General features: G+C 37.8%; 2 protein-coding genes across 3 annotated transcripts in view; one reads left to right on the forward strand and one right to left on the reverse strand.

The window, feature by feature from the left end:
• LOC110494908 (zinc finger protein 721) overlaps nucleotides 1–18,295 on the forward strand; it is a 317,665-nt gene that overhangs the window by 24,214 nt on the left and 275,156 nt on the right. The window lies entirely within an intron of this gene.
• LOC110494917 (zinc finger and SCAN domain-containing protein 12) lies at nucleotides 8,235–16,712 on the reverse strand. 2 transcript variants are annotated; one of them, XM_036947946.1, is made up of 2 exons: nucleotides 15,986–16,712; nucleotides 8,235–9,516 (listed from the first exon to the last, which is right to left on the reverse strand). In XM_036947946.1, the coding sequence occupies exons 1-2, from the start codon at nucleotides 16,473–16,475 to the stop codon at nucleotides 8,654–8,656; spliced, it is 1,353 nt and encodes a 450-aa protein (XP_036803841.1). In that variant the 5' UTR covers nucleotides 16,476–16,712; the 3' UTR covers nucleotides 8,235–8,653. The 2 variants fall into 2 exon arrangements, with proteins under 2 accessions (XP_036803841.1, XP_036803840.1); XM_036947945.1 differs by having other exon boundaries at nucleotides 8,235–9,519.

The raw sequence follows: 18,295 nt of genomic DNA on the forward strand, positions 1-18,295 counted from the left end.
CGAAAGGTATTCTCTAAGTGAGTTTCAGAGAAAGTATATGAATGTTGTCTGTTACTAGCGACTTACTGATATCATGAACCTTGTTTCTTAGGCTACACGTGTTAACGTGGACTATTTGTAGCACTTGTCTCAGATTCAAATTGTTACAAGCATTTCGCCACACCCGCAATAACATCTGCTAAACACGTGTATGTGACAAATAAAATTTGATTTGGGAAGTAGACATGCTCATGTTATTAATGTTATGCACACAGTGGACTTCTTACGAGGGCAAACCGTCTCAATTGTAATAGTATAATTCTGGTTTATAGGCACATGATTGCTGCATACAATAGCTGTTGAATTTAAAGAGGGACTCAGGGGAGTTGGAGGAACATAAATTGCATAAGGGTATAGAGAGTGATTTATTATAAACAATATGATTTAATGTGGCATAACCAAAAACAAATATTCTTAGTCAAAAACATAAGTCAGAACACAGCCTCTCTATTCTCTCATGTGACTTCTGGTCCTCTGACTGGGAAAATATCTTTCCACAATGAGAGCAGTGGTATGTCTTCTCCTCCAGAGTGTCTTCTCTCATGCATTTTCAGGCTCCCTAACTGAGTAAAACTATTTCCACAGTGGGATCAGTGGTAGGGCTTTTCTCATGTGTGTGTCCTCTTATGTCTTTTCAGGCTCCGTAACTGAGTAAAGCTCTTTCCACAGTGGGAGCAGTGGAAAGACTTTTCCTCTGTGTGTGTCATCTCATGTGATTTTAGGTACTGTGATCGCAAAAATCTCTTTTCACACTTGGAGCATTGGTAGGGCTTTTCTCCAGTGTGTATTCCTTCATGCCTATTCAGGTTTCCTATCTGGGTAAAACTCTGATCACACTGGGAACATTGGAAAGGCTTCTCTCCTGTGTGTACGGTCTTGTGTGTTTTCAGGCTACCTAACTGAGTAAATCTCTTTCCACACTGAGAGCAGTGGTAGGTCTTCCTCCCGTCTTTATGTATTCCTTCATGCCTTTTCAGGCTCCCTATCTGGGTAAAACTCTTATCACACTGGGAACATTGGAAAGGCTTCTCTCCTGTGTGTGCCATCTCATGACGTTTTAGATTCCCTAACGTAGAAAAACTGTTTCCACATTGAGAGCAGTGGTGTGGTCCTGCTGGTTTGGGCGTCTCTGGCTCTGGTTCCCCTAAAGGACTCTTCTCGCTGTCAGAGTGAGAGTCTGGTCTCTCTCCTGCCAAAGACAGAGTATTTGGTTAAACGGAGAGACCTGAATGAAACCTCCATTAATAAAAATGTCTTTCTATTAGGTTTAATCTGGACTATATCCTTCAATAACTATATATCCTTCAATAACTATATATCCTTCATTAACTATATATCCTTCAATAACTATATATCCTTCATTAACTATATATCCTTCATTAACTATATATCCTTAACTATATATCCTTCATTAACTATATATCCTTCAATAACTATATATCCTTCAATAACTATATATCCTTCAATAACTATATATCCTTCAATAACTATATATCCTTCAATAACTATATATCCTTCAATAACTATATATCCTTAACTATATATCCTTCATTAACTATATATCCTTCAATAACCTATTTTGTTGCCTTACAACCTGGAATTAAAATGGATTTAAATTAAAATGGATCATTTGATTGACACGACATGCCAACCACCATGAAGATGTAACACTTTTTTTTGTGTGAAACAAACAAGACAAAAAAAAACAGAAAACTTGAGCGTGCATAACTATTCACCCCCCCCCCCCCCCCCTTCGATTCTCTACAAATATTTTTTCTATTACAGCTTTAGATATGAATTCACGTCCAGATCTAATTTTCAATAGCTCTCTTTCCACATGAGTGCCAAAAATATTGGGACAGCGACCATTTCTGACTTCAGCATTTTGGATTGGCATTTACTCCAGGACTTTCATTTGAGGGTATTTTCATCCACGTTTAGAAAGTACAGCACTTTTTCTATTAAAGTCTCTTCTCCCCGCCCATTTTAAGGGACAAAAGGGACAAATTCACTTATATGTGTATTAAAGTAGCAAATATGTATTTAAAAAAAATGTTTCCCCATATTCCTAGCACGCAATGACTACATTAAGCTTGTGACTGTACAAACTTGTTGGGTGCATTTGCTGTTTGTTTTGGTTGTGTTTCAGATTATTTTGTGTCCAATAGGATAATTTTTAAAACTTTATATCCAGAATCTCGCAAACCCCACTAGTCTGTCAGCAGCGGTGTCTAGTTGCCTACTTGTATAGCCACCTGCCGTTGGTCTGCTGAGCCCGAATCCGAGCTGGGGTAGTTCGTTTCACATCTCAGTGACCCTTGAACTGTCCCAGGACAGGGCGAGAGGGTGGAGTGGTGAATGTACTGCTAAACGGCTGGGTATAATTTGTGTCCCAACAGGAATCTGTTCCAAAAACATTGTAATGTAGAATGATTCCAACAAACAACGCATACAAAGTAGCATGAATAATTCACCTAGCTAACTTCGCTGTCGAATAGGCATCAACTCACCACGTAGCTTATTCTTAATGTTTGTCCGTAGGCTACCAGACTGAGGACAGCCATTTTTCAGAATAAACTCCTTACCCGGTATCTTATTGTGGCACTATATAACTTGGTATGAGTTGTTTGTTGGCAACCTTGTTATTTACAACGTTTTTGGAACAGATTCCTGTTAGAACGTAACACAAATTATACCCAGCTCTGCAAAAACTAACGCAGCAGGCGTAAAAGAAACGGTAACAAGGCAAAACCGAGGGGCGCAGTCGAACAAACAACCGTTCATGATTCCACTCATTGGCTAAGAGGCAGAAGCGATTAAAACTCGGATCAAGAATATAAACGTTCTGAGCTCTGATCAACACTGGGAACGCAATAAGTGGGTAAACGCCAGTTATCAAAATAAAAAGTTAAGTAAAACGCAATTTTGCAAATAAAAAGGTGTTGAAAACAATGCTTAGGGTCAACTACATCCCTGGTTTTAATTGTCTGAATTCCATGGTTCCGTCGGCGGATTATTTTTATTTTTTTAAAACACACAAGCGTTGAGTTTTTGCCCCGTTTTAAAACCAGTACTCACTGATGTTAATCAGATCTTCTGTCTCCTCTTCCTCCACCCCCAATACGTCTTCCTCCTCCTCTTTCATTGAGATAGCCTCCTCTTCCTCTTTTACTGCAAAATGTTCTTTCTCTTCTTTCAATGTAACATCCTCTTCCTTCTCTATAACAGCCTCCTCTTCCTCCTGTTTTATTCTGAAAGCTTCCTCCTCTCCTTTCACTGTAATATTCTGCTCTTCTTTTACGATAATGTTCAGTCCCAGATCTTCTTTCTCCGACCAGCAGACCTCTTCTTTAGCAGGAGGGGAGTAGCTTAGTGAACACATGGTCAGGGACGTTAGTTAGTTAGCATTTACGACAAGCCTAGTGCAAGCCTAGTGCTAGACTCAGTATCAAACTTAACAAGTTTTTTCCAAAGTTACCAAGCAAATTACATTCAAGTAAACCATTAGATACGTAAACATAGTTGTGTATAAATCACCGAGATTAATATACGAAAAAATTGCCAAAGAAACGTCAATATTTCGGTTATTAGTTGGCTAGCGAAGTGGTTGAATCAATAGCCTTGTTGCTGTTGAAAAAGCGTCCCGTCCACTAGATTATACGTCACGCAAGAGGCATCAACTGGAAGACTTAAATCGCCATCTGCTGGCTGGAGTAACGCAGTTTAAATATTCACTACGTTGCTTATTCTGTCGTGAGTCATTGCAAAACAACCAGAACTCATGTTTTCTCTTACTTCTTACCAGTTATTTTCTCTATGCAATTAAATTGTTTATTTTATTTATAATGTAATGTTATCTTATGGTGTTGTTGTTACCTATAACAGTTGTGTAAACTGTCCTATATTCATTTGTTTTATGTGTATCCCAGGATGAGTTGCTGCTGTAATTGTAACAGTATAACTTTAGTCCGTCCCCACCAGGGTTCGAACCAGGGACCCTCTACACACATCAACAACTGACACCCACGAAGCATCATTACCCATCGCTCCACAAAAGCCGCGGCTCTTGCAGAGCAAGGGGAACCACTACTTCAAGGTCTCAGAGCAAGTGACGTCACCGATTGAAACCCTATTAGCGCGCACCGCCGCTAACTAGCTAGCCATTTCACATCCGTTACACAGTAGCTAATGGGGATCATAATAAAGTAAACAAATCAAATGTATTTATATAGACCTTCTTTCATCAGCTGATGTCTCAAAGTGCTGTACAGAAACCCAGCCTAAAACCCCAAACAGCAAGCAATGCAGGTGTAGAAGCACGGTGGCGAGGAAAAACTCCCTAGAAAGGCCGGAACCAAGGAAGAAACCTAAAGAGTTACCAGGCTCTAAGGGGTGGCTAGGAAAAACTCCTTAGAAAGGCCGGAACCTAGGAAGAAACCTAGAGAGGAACCAGGCTCTAAGGGGTGGCTAGGAAAAACTCCTTAGAAAGGCCGGAACCTAGGAAGAAACCTAGAGAGGAACCAGGCTCTAAGGGGTGGCTAGGAAAAACTCCTTAGAAAGGCCGGAACCTAGGAAGAAACCTAGAGAGGAACCAGGCTCTGAGGGGTGGCTATGAAAAACTCCCTAGAAAGGCCAGAACCTAGGAAGAAACCTAGAGAGGAACCAGGCTATGAGGGGTGGCCAGTCCTCTTCTGGCTGTGCCGGGTGGAGATTATAACAGAACATGGCCAAGATGTTCAAATGTTCATAAATGACCAGCATGGTCAAGTAATAGTAATCACAGTGAACAGGTCAGGGTTCCATAGCCGCAGGCGGAACAGTTTGAATTGGAGCAGGAGCATGGCCAGGTGGACTGGGGACATCAAGGAGTCATCATGCCAGGTAGGCCTGAGGCATGGTCCTAGGGCTCAGGTCCCCCGAGAGAGAGAAAGAAAGAAAGACAGAGAGAGAGAAAGAAAGAGAGAATTAGAGAGAGCATACTTCAATTCACACAGGACACCGGATAAGACAGGAGAAATACTCCAGATATAACAGACTGACCCTAGACTACTGCTGCATAAATCCTGGATAAAACACACTTAGACCTGAGTCATACAGAAGAAAGCAGGGTCAATGAGTTAGTTACTTGCCTAAATATTCTGAGGGAAAAAAATAAAAATACAAGCTTGAAATTGACTCGACAACCAAAAACGTTTAGTAACCAGAAAGTCAGTTTTATTTTGGGCTCTTTATCAAAGTTGACCGTCTTATTGATATCCCTTCTGAAAAAGCCACATTCCGTAAGATAACATATGCAAATGTAAACAGCAGAGCAAATGCAAATTGCACTTGATTAACACATACGCACACGCACACACACACACACACACACACACACACACACACACACACACACACACACACACACACACACACACACACACACACACACACACACACACACACACACACACACACACATACACACACACATACACACACACACACACACACACAAACACACACACAGAAAATGCACACCGCCAGAGTTTGATACATTCACCCTCCATGTGTATTTAGACCGGGAAGCTAAATTACAGAATGGCGCCTTTTATTTAAAGAATGTTTCCCTCTGTTTTACAGTTTTAAAACAAAATGAGGGCATTCTATGGATTTAGTGAAATCATGAGGACAAATTCATTTATGATGTATTAATGGTCTGGTACCATGTTCATCTCAGTCACTGACCACATCAAGCTTTTGAGTATAAAAACCCCCTGTGTTGGATGTATTTGCAGTTTGTTTGGGTGGTGTTTTGGATTATATTTTTTGCCTTAAATGATGAATAATATATTGGAGGCACTTTTATTCTATTTGTATTGTGAGAATGGAAGATGTTTCTGAACTATAACTATCTATACTGAACCAAAAAACATAAACGCAACAGGCAGCAATTGTACCGAGTTAAAAGTTCAAATAAGGAAATCAGTCCATGCAAATAAATTCATTAGGACCTAATCTATGGATTTCACATAACTGGGCAGGGGTGCAGCCATGGGTGGGCACACCCACTGGCGAGCCAGGCCCAGCCAATCAGAATGAGTTTTCCCCCACAAAAGGGATTCATAACGGACAGAAATACTCCTCCGTTTCATCAACTGTCCGTGTGGCTGGTCTCAAACAATCTGTGATGCAACACAAACACAGACACATCCATACAAACACACAATAACATACGCACTATACACACACACGTACACATGGATGTTGTGTTGTAGATATGTGGTAGTGGAGTAGGGGCCTGAGGGAACACACTTAATGGGTTGTGAAATCTGTTATGAATGTATTGTAATGTTTTAAAAATGTACAACTGCCTTCATTTTGCTGGACTCCAGGAAGCTCGGTGGGGATCCATGATAAATACAAAGGCTTGTGAAAGGCTACAGTGACGGAGAAGTCTGTCACTGGCCGCGGGCAGAGTTTGGCACACACACACACACACACACACACACACACACACACACACCACGCCTCGCTGCTCCGTTATCAGCTACGTTAATATTAATAATGTGGGTGTTGCAGGAATTAAATTCCTCTGTTTTAATACCCAATTAAAATCAAACACTCTGTCAATTCATAAGGAGTTGTATGACCCTTATTTGTATAAAATGGACAGAGCCCAGTCTTAAAGTCAACCAGCAGCTTTTATTCACGAGAGTACTGCTCATTACACATTTTACCACAGGTTATAAACTGAAAATGACGTCATTAGTTTCAGTACTAGCTCGCCTCATCTCCGCTCTAGTACAATGGCTGTGTGGTTGTCACATGTCTCTCCCTATTAAGATAATATATGACTGAGCAAAGGCCATGCTTGTGTAGATAAGCCTTCTAGCCAGACTGGCTATAAGTTCATTCATTTCTACCAAGGTACAGACAGTCATTGTTCTAATTCTTGATTATATTTACACACATTATATTCAGTACTGGGATTAAAAAGAAAATTCATACATATACAGTAACATAATAGTATTCTGATTAGTACATATACAGTAACATAATAGTATTCTGATTAGTACATATACAGCAACATAATAGTATTCTGATTAGTACATATACAGTAACATAATAGTATTCTGATTAGTACATATACAGTAACATAATAGTATTCTGATTGGTCAGTCCTGATTGAAATGTATACATAATTAGTCATCATTGATCAAAATTCCCTTAACAGTGGGTCCACACACAAGTTAATGTCCCTATAGTACATTACACACTTACCTCCCGTCAGTAACCGGTTATGGTATAAAGAGCATACAGATAATGTAAGCAAATAAACTTAGCGATGTTATGGATGAGCGCGCTGTTTGTTCTGTTCCTCTCTCTCCATCGCTGCAGCTTCCGGGTATGCTGGATAAGGACCCGAGCTAAGGCAATCGGGCTGACTTTGTAATGCCTGTTTCCGAATGGCTCATTAATGTAAATGGGCATATTGAAAGACACCATGTCAGTAGTGATATAATTGTGTAAATGTTATTATTACAAAGATATTATATATTGTTTCATTTTTAAAAAAGTGTTGCAATGTATATACTTTAGTATATTTAGTTGAATGTAAAACGTAGGTTTGAATAGGTAGGTTTGAATAGGTAGGTTTGAATAGGTGAATAGGTAGGTTTGAATAGGTAGGTTTGAATAGGTAGGTTTGAATAGGTGAATAGGTAGGTTTGAATAGGTAGGTTTGAATAGGTGAATAGGTAGGTTTGAATAGGTGAATAGGTAGGTTTGAATAGGTAGGTTTGAATAGGTAGGTTTGAATAGGTAGGTTTGAATAGGTAGGTTTGAATAGGTGAATAGGTAGGTTTGAATAGGTAGGTTTGAATAGGTAGGTTTGAATAGGTGAATAGGTAGGTTTGAATAGGTAGGTTTGAATAGGTGAATAGGTAGGTTTGAATAGGTAGGTTTGAATAGGTAGGTTTGAATAGGTAGGTTTGAATAGGTGAATAGGTAGGTTTGAATAGGTGAATAGGTAGGTTTGAATAGGTGAATAGGTAGGTTTGAATAGGTAGGTTTGAATAGGTAGGTTTGAATAGGTGAATAGGTAGGTTTGAATAGGTAGGTTTGAATAGGTAGGTTTGAATAGGTAGGTTTGAATAGGTGAATAGGTAGGTTTGAATAGGTAGGTTTGAATAGGTAGGTTTGAATAGGTAGGTTTGAATAGGTGAATAGGTAGGTTTGAATAGGTAGGTTTGAATAGGTAATTTGCTTAATTAATTTGTGTTAATTGTTCTGATGAGTACAAAAGGAGCCTCTCTCTTTCAGTTCATTTTGGAGGCGTTTTGGATTGAGCTGTTTGATTGGTTGTAAGCTGTCCTCAAAAGGTACACTTGTAATGGCAGTACGGTTGTTTTTCTTCTGGAATCACCGTGTAAAGAAGAAGAAGTAAATAATAATACCCAGAATACATTTTGCTTCTCCGCCATCTTTTTTATTTTGATTGAGGTTTAGGTTTTCCAGTTTGGCCGTCTGGCTCTACTCTACGTGACAGCTACTTACTTATATATTTATGTACATTATGCAATATGAAAAGCATGATGAACAACAGAGGGTTGTTGATCAGTCAAATGATCAGTCAAAAACTCAAGTCAGAACACAGCCTCTCTATTCTCTCATGTGATTTCAGGTCCTCTAACTGGGGAAATGTCTTTGCACAATGAGAGCAGTGGTATGTCTTCTCCTCCTGTGTATGTATTCTCTCATGCTTATTCAGCTGCCTTAACCAGTTAAATCGCTTTCCACACTGGGAGCAGTGGTAGGGCTTATCCTCTCGTGTGTGTGTCCTGTCATGCCTATTCAAGGCTTCTAACTGGGTAAAACTCATTCCACACAGTGAACATTGGTAGAGCTTTTCCTTTTTTTGTGTGTGTACTCGCTCATGTGTTTTCAGGGACCCTAACCACCTAAAACTCTTTCCACAATGGGAACAGGGGTAAGACTTCTCTCGTGTGTGTGCTTTCTCATGCAGTTTCAGAATCCCTAACAACCTAAAACTCTTTCCACAGTGGGAACAGTGGTAAGGCCTCTCTCCTGTGTGCGTCCTCTCGTGCATTTTCAGGCCCACTAACCATGTAAATGCCTTTCCACATTTGGAGCAGTGGTAAGGCTTCTCTCCAGAGTGTATTCGCTTATGACTTTTCAGACTCCCTAACTGACTAAAACTCTTTCCACACTGGGAACAGTGGTAAGGCTTTTCTCCTGTGTGTGTTCTCTTATGACCTTTCAGGCTCCCTAACTGACTAAAACTCTTTCCACACTGGGAACAGTGGTAAGGCTTTTCTCCTGTGTGTGTTCTCTCATGTAATTTCAGGTGTTGTGATCGGTTAAAACTTTTTCCACACTGGGAGCAGTGGTGTCGTCTCGCTGGTTTGGACGTCTCTGGGTCTGGTTCCCCTGAATGACTCTCCCCGCTGTCAGAGTGAGAGTCTGGTCGCTCTCCTGCTAAAGACAAAGTATTTAGTTAAATACTAAACAGAGGCCTGAATGAAACCTTACTATGTAGTTTAATGGGCAGTAGGTAGCCTAGCGGTTAAGATCAAGTAAAAAAACAATTGAATCAATTTTAGAATAAAGCAGTAACATAAAACAACATTTTGAAAAAGTCAAGGGGTCTGAATACTTTATGAATGCACTGTATATCTGGCCTTGTGTATTGGGTTATTGTCGTGCTGAAAGGTGAATTTGTCCCCCAATTTTCCTCCAGCATTTTGCCTGTACTTAGCGCTAGTCAGTTTATTTTTTATCCCTAGTCCTTGCAGGTGACAAGCATACCAATAACACCACCGTGCTTGAACATATGAAGAGTGGTACTCAGTGATGTGTTGGATTTGCCCCAAACATAAAGTTAACTTCTTTCTTTACTTTTAGTTCCTTATTCCTATTAGGTTTAATCCAGACGAGATTTATGTAATCCTACTTCCTATGAGGTTTAATCCAGACTAGATCCCTCATTAATCTGAGGTCAGAACATTTGAGGTCAGGTTTTCAGAATATTAACAATATTTAAAAAAAAAACACTTTTGTCCATCATAATAATAAATATACACAATATGTATGTGGACACCCACTCATATTAGTGGATTCAGCTTTGTCAGACACACCCGTTGCTGGCAGGTGTATAAAATCGAGCACACGGCCATGCAATCTCCATAGACAAACAATGGCAGTAGAATGGCCTTACTGAAGAGCTCAGTGACTTTCAACTGTCATAGGATGCCACCTTTCCAACAAGTCAGTTCGTCAAATTTCTGTCCTGCTAGAGCTACCTGGGTCAACTGTAAGTGCTGTTATTGTGAAGTGGAAACGTCTAGGAGCAACAAGATTGTGCCGCAAAGTGGTAGGCCACACAAGCTCACAGAACGAGACCGCCGAGTGCTGAAGCACGTAGCGTGTAAAAATAGTCTGTCCTCACTACCGAGTTACAAACTGCCTCTGAAAGCAACATCAGCACAATAACTGTTAGTCAGAAGCTTCATGAAATGGGTTTCCATGGCCGAGCAGCTGCACACAAGCCTAAAATCAACATGCGCAATGCCAAGTGTCGACTGGAGTGGTGTAAAGCTCGCCACCATTGGATTCTGGAGCAGTGGAAATGCAATCACTGGAGGGATGAAAATCTCTGGAGAGATGAATCACCCTTCACCATCTGACAGTCCAATGGAAAAATCTGGGTTTGGCAGATGCCAGGAGAACACTACCTGCACCAAAGCATAGTGCCAACTGTAAGGTTTGATGAAGAAGGCATAATGGTCTGTTTTTCATGGCTCGGGCCACTTGAAGGGAAATTGTATTTACAGTTTTTTTTACCCCCAGGTTCTCCTGTATTTAGTGATTTTCATTTGGTAGTTACAGTCTTGTCCAATCGCTGCAACTCCCGTACGGACTCAGGAGAGGCAAAGCTCGAGAGTCATGCATCCTCCGAAAACATGACCCTGCCAAACCACACTGCGTCTTGACACACTGCTCGCTTAACCCGAAAGCCAGCAGCACCAAAGTGTCAGAGGAAACACCATACAACTGGCGACAGCATCAGTGTGCATTGAGCCCTGCCCGCCACAAGAAGTCGCTAGAGTGCGATGGGACAAGAACATCCCGGCTGGCCAAACCCTCATCTAACCCGGAAGACGCTGGGCCAATTGTGAGCCGCCTCATGGGTAACCCTGTCGCGGCCGGCTGAGAAACAGCCTGGGATCGAACCTGGGTCTGTAGTAACTGCGATGCAGTGCAGTGAAAAACAGTGGAAAGCCTACACATTATAGTTATCAGATTCACATGGAATTGTTGTGCAATTTAAATGTTTGAATATTAAATTATTTGGGAGGGGATGAAATGTGATTTTAGCTTCTAACATCCTAGACGTTGAGTTAGCAACAGCAGTTAAAAACATGGGCTATGAAAGGACAGACAGAGTATCCCGTCTACCACCCAACGACAACACTACAACGTTTCCCGTTCACCACCAGAGACACTCTTCAAAGGACAAAGGATTCTGTTGGGCAACACGGCCATCCATCTACCACCAACCTATGGAAGCGCAGCTCAGAGTTAATATTTATTGCATTTTCCTTTTCCAAATGGGCGGTAATTTAGAAGGCATAGGATATTGTATTTATGATAGCATAGCTTCTCCCTTTGTTCTTCAGTCTTCCCGCTCTTTCACTCAAACCCAACCCCCGTTCTTTGTGTAACCAGCTGTCATATCTGCTCCGTCCGCCAGGGACGTTTTCCTTTATGACATCATTTGTAATCAAGGTATGATTCATTCTGTGTATATGTAATTCTGTGTGATTAGTTAGGTATTTAGTAAATAAATAATTAACCCAATTTTGTATTGCTGATTCAACTTGTTAGCCAGGGTTCGTGAAGATAACCAAGAATTTACAACTTTCAGATGAGACATAAATAAGGTGACGATTGATAATGACTGCTATTGATGTAAAATATTACTAGGTCTTTAAGAGATTATTCGGAAGATAACTGCTCTATAAATATTATTTTGTGGTGCCCGACACTCTAGTTAATTACATTTACATGATTAGCTCAATCAGGTAATATTAATTACAGAGAAAGGATTTTATAGAATAGCATGCCATATCACTTAATCCGGCATAGCCAAAGACACAACATATTATAGTATTATAGTATAGTATTATAGTATATATTATAGCACTATAGGTCCAGGCTGAAAGAGACAGCAGCATGGAAGTATTATACATATATTATAGTACTATAGTAAAGTATTATATTATAGTATTATAGTATAGTATTATAGTATTATATATTATAGTACTATAGGTCCAGGCTGAAAGAGACAGCAGCATGGAAGTATTATACATATATTATAGTACTATAGTAAAGTATTATAGTATAGTAGTATATATTATAGTACTATAGTATAGTATTAAAGTACAGCAGCATGGAAGTATTATACATATATTATAGTACTATAGTAAAGTATTATAGTATAGTATTATATATTATAGTACTATAGTATAGTATTAAAGTACAGCAGCATGGAAGTATTATACATATATTATAGTACTATAGTAAAGTATTATAGTATAGTATTATAGTATAGTATTATATATTATGGTACTATAGGTCCAGGCTGAAAGAGACAGCAGCATGGAAGTATTATACATATATTATAGTACTATAGTAAAGTATTACAGTACAGTATTATAGTATAGTATTAAAGTATAGTATTATAGTATAGTATATTATAGTACTATAGTATAATATTATAGTATAGTATTATATAGTATAGTATTAAAGTATAGTATTATAGTATAGTATATTATCGTACTATAGTATAGTAGTATATAGTATAGTATTAAAGTATAGTATTATAGTACAGTATATTATAGTACTACAGTATAGTATTATAGTATAGTATTATAGCATAGTATATTATAGTACTATAGTATAGTATTATAGTATAGTATTATATTTTATAGTATTAAAGTATTATAGTATAGTATATTATAGTACTATAGTATCGTATTATAGTATAGTATTATATAGTATAGTATTAAAGTATAGTATCATAGTATAGTGTATTATAGTACTAAAGTATAGTATTATAGTAGAGTATTACATAGTATAGTATTAAAGTATAGTATTATAGTATAGTATATTATAGTACTATAGTATAGTATTATAGTATAGTATTATATATTATAGCACCATAGTATAGTATTATAGTATAGTATTATATAGTATAGTATTAAAGTATAATATTATAGTATAGTATATTATAGTACTATAGTATAGTATTATATATTGTAGTATTAAAGTATAGTATTATAGTATAGTATTATATATTATAGTATTATAGTATAGTATAATATATTGTAGTATTATAGTATAGTATTATATATTATAGTACTATAGTATAATATTATAGTATTGTATAGTATTAAAGTATAGTATTATAGTATAGTATATTATAGTACTATAGTATAGTATTATATATTGTAGTATTAAAGTATAGTATTATAGTATAGTATTATATATTATAGTATTATAGTATAGTATTATATATTATAGTATTATAGTATAGTATTATATATTATAGTACTAAAGTACAGCAGCATGGAAGTATTATACATCCTCCCTTGTGGACATGTAACAATTATAGTATAGTATTATAGTATAGTATTACATATTATAGTATTATAGTATAGTATTATATATTGTAGTATTAAAGTATAGTATTATAGTATAGTATTACATATTATAGTATTATAGTATAGTATTATATATTGTAGTATTATAGTATAGTATTACATATTATAGTATTATAGTATAGTATTATATATTGTAGTATTAAAGTATAGTATTATAGTATAGTATTACATATTATAGTATTATAGTATAGTATTACATATTATAGTATTATAGTATAGTATTATATATTATAGTATTATAGTATAGTATTATATATTATAGTATTATAGTATAGTATTACATATTATAGTATTATGGTATAGTATTATATATTATAGTATAGTATTACATATTATAGTATTATGGTATAGTATTATATATTATAGTATAGTATTACATATTATAGTATTATGGTATAGTATTATATATTATAGTATAGTATTATAGTATAGTATTATATATTATAGTATAGTATTATAGTATAGTATTATATATTATAGTATTACAGTATAGTATTATATATTATAGTATTATAGTATAGTATTACATATTATAGTATTATATATTATAGTATTATGGTATAGTATTATATATTATAGTATAGTATTATATATTATAGTACTACAGGTCCAGGCTGAAAGACACAGCAGCAGTATTATACATCCTCCCTTGTGGACGTGTAACAATTATAGTATAGTATTATAGTATAGTATAGTATTATAGTATTATAGTATAGTATAGTATTATAGTATTATAGTATAGTATTATATATTATAGTATTATGGTATAGTATTATAGTATAGTATTATGGTATAGTATTATAGTATAGTATTATATATTATAGTATTATGGTATAGTATTATAGTATAGTATTATAGTATAGTATTATATATTATAGTATTATGGTATAGTATTATATATTATGGTATAGTATTATAGTATTAAAGTACAGCAGCAGTATTATACATCCTCCCTTGTGGACATGTAACAATTCAAAACACTTCAGGTTTTCAAGTTAAAAGACAGAAGAGAAGTGGAGTTATTACAGTTTCATTGAAGACAATTATTTTTTATTTTTAACAAAGATGGCATTTTATTTAACCTTTTGAGATATTGTTTATTTGTTGTTTATCTTTACGCAAACGTACGAGAGACAGACATGATTTGAGTTAATGGTTAATGGACTTGATCAGACTGTTGATAAGGTAATGGTTCTCTAAGTGTTGACCACATCACTAAAGCCCAACATCTCCATGTTTGTAAGGTAATGGGTCTCTAAGTGTTTACCACATCACTAAAGCCCATTCATACCTCCATGTTGGTAAGGTAATGGTTCTCTAAGTGTTGACCACATCACTAAAGCCCATTCATGCCTCCATGTTGGTAAGGTAATGGTTCCCTAAGTGTTTACCACATCACTAAAGCCCAACATCTCCATGTTGGTAAGGTAATGGTTCTCTAAGTGTTTACCACACAATTAAAGCCCATTCATGTCTCCATGTTGGTAAGGTAATGGGTCCCTAAGTGTTTACCACATCACTAAAGCCCAACATCTCCATGTTGGTAAGGTAATGGGTCTCTAAGTTTTTCTCAAATTTGAGCTTTTTTGTCATTTTGGTATTGACAAGGTCAAGTGTCATAAAGGGGGAGGGTGTGAGAATAAGATCCTCATTCTGAACACATATAAGTGAAACATTTTAAATATCTTGTGCTCATCTAATGAATACTCCACTAGATGATGCATCATGGGATAATACAACTTGGAGTTTACAACAATACCCCATAATGACATCACAATAACCCATAATGGGGGAATAAAACTTGCAAAAACAAATACTGGAGTTTTTACAGCAACTTGAACAAGTGTTACGGTTATGAGAAATATGTCCACAGACACTTTTCATGAGAATCACCTCTTTCACCACTTGATTTAGAAACCTAATTTCAATGGTCCAGTGTTGCACATTATTTTTATTTATATAATAAAATGTTTAACAAATCACTTAATTTCAATAGCTCATTCACAATGTGACCAAGAAAACTAAAACCAACCTAGGATCGTTCACAGGGTAGGTTTTACCATAGGATTGTTCACCCTATGGTTTTCCAATAAAGCACTAACTCATTTTTAAATAAATATTTAAAACTTTTAAATGTCAATACCTCGTCTTCAAACATGTGACCTAGCAATCTTCAAGGACTGAAGAGTTTGTGCCCCCGTTTTTAAGACACTACTTACTGGTTTTACTTAGATCTCCCGTCTCCTCTTCTTCCTCCTCTTTCAACGTGAAAGTAATCTGCCCCTCCTCTTCCTCCTCTTTCAACGTGAAAGTAATCTGCCCCTCCTCTTCCTCCTCTTTCAACGTGAAAGTAATCTGCCCCTCCTCTTCCTCCTCTTTCAACGTGAAAGTAATCTGCCCCTCTTCCTCTTCTTCCTCCTCTTCCAACGTATAAGTAATCTGCCCCTCTTCCTCATCTTCTTTCAACGTGAAAGTAATCTGCCCCTCTTCCTCTCCTTCCTCCTCCTCTTTCAACGTGACAGTAATCTCCCCCTCCTCTTTTACTTCGAAAGCTTCTTTCTCTTCTGTCACAGTAACTTCTTTCTCTTCTTCTTTCACTGTAACAGCCTCATCCTCTACTTCTTGTTTAACTGTAACAGCCTCTTCTTCTTTCTCCGTCCAGCAGACCCCCTCTTCTTCAGCAGGAGTGGAGTAGCTAAGTGAACTCATGATCGGGGATGTTAGCTCGCTAGCTACTTAGCATTAGCGATTAGCCTAGTGCAAAGCGAACTTAGCAAGCCAGCCACCTGACAAACAACGTAAATAGTACATTAAATGGACCAACAAGTAAACAAAACAGAAATATGTTTAAAACACAGTGACTGATGTACACCAAAACAGCCTAAAAACATTTGATGTTTTTGGCTAAGGAGGTGGCCGACCTACTGTTGTTTTACTGTTGAGGAAGTGTCCCGTCCACTACATTAGACGTCACACTAGCGGTATCGCCTGAAATCTGCACATCGCCATCTGCTGACTGGAGTGGGTAACGCGGTAGTATTTATTTTATTTTGGGGGCCAAACGTTTGTTTAATAATCTAAGTGTAATATTTTATGTAAACGTACAAAGAGACGCGTGTGTTGATGGATTAGTGCAGATTTTTTTTTATAAGATAATTTAAATACTGTACTACACAACAGTAGTAGGTCTGATTACCAACAATCACGAGACATCTACAGCAGGGGTGTGAACCCCAATCCTCAGGGGCCTGATTGATGTCACACTTTTTCTCCATCCCTAGCAAACACAGCTGATTAATCAAACTGCATTCTGAACTGAAGATCATGATTAGGTGATTATTGGAGTCAGGTGTGTTAGCTGGGGATGGGGTAAAACTGTGACACCAATAAGACACCCGAGGACTGGAATTGCCCCCCCACCTCCCCGGCCTACGGGGATGAGGTGAGGGTCGTGGCGGAGTGGTGCCGGGGAAAATAATCTCTCCCTCGACGTCAACAAATCAAAAGAGCTGATGGTGGACTTCAGGAGACGGCACAGAGCCTCTATCCACGTCGACGGGACCGCAGCGAGGAAGGTGAAAAGCCTCAAGGTCCTCGGCGTACACATCACTGACCATCTGAAATGGTCCAGACAGTGTGGTGAAGAAAGCGCAACTCTCCAGGACACCTAAAGCACCCGATGTCACAAAGGCCAAAAAGATCATCAAGGACATCAACGACCCGGGCCACGGCCTGTTCACCCCGCTATCATCCAGATGGCGAGGTCAGTACAGGTGCATCAAAGCTGGGACAGAGAGACTGTTAAACAGCTTCTATCTCAAGGCCTTCAGACTGATAAATAGCCATCACTAGCCAGCCCTGAACTTAGTCACTGTCACTAGCCGGCTACCACCCGGTTTACTCATCCCTGCACCTTAGAGGCTGCTGCCCTGTGAACATAGACATGGAATCACTGGGCACTTAAAAAAAGGGGAAACCAGTCACTTGAATAATGTTTAAATACTGTTGTACTCACTTCATATGTATATGTAACAGAATAATTTTAGACCGTGCCCTCGCCCGAACCAGGGACCCTCTGCACACATCAACAACAGTCACCCACGAAGCATCGTTACCTATCGCTCCCCAAAAACCACGGCCCTTGCAGAGCAAGAGGGAACCACTACTTCAAGGTCTCAGAGCAAGTGACATCACCGATTGAAACGCTATTTAGCGCGAACACCGCTAACTAGCTAGCTATTTCACATCCGTTACATCAATGCCACTCTGACATTGCTCATCCTAATATTTATGTATTTTTTAATTCAATTATTTTACTTTTAGATGTGTGTGTATTGTTGTGAATAGTTAGATATTACTGCGCTGTTGGATCTAGGAACACCAGCATATCGCTACACCCGCAATAATATCTGCTAAATATGTGTATGTGGCCAATACAATTAGATTTGATTTTATAGCACATCCATCCGCATGAGCATTTAAGCCCTAGTTCATGCAGCTCTCTATCGCCGCACCAAACAAAAAATATG

Source organism: Oncorhynchus mykiss, chromosome 17 (genome assembly GCF_013265735.2).
Source record: "Oncorhynchus mykiss isolate Arlee chromosome 17, USDA_OmykA_1.1, whole genome shotgun sequence".
Taxonomy (NCBI): Eukaryota; Metazoa; Chordata; class Actinopteri; order Salmoniformes; family Salmonidae; genus Oncorhynchus; species Oncorhynchus mykiss.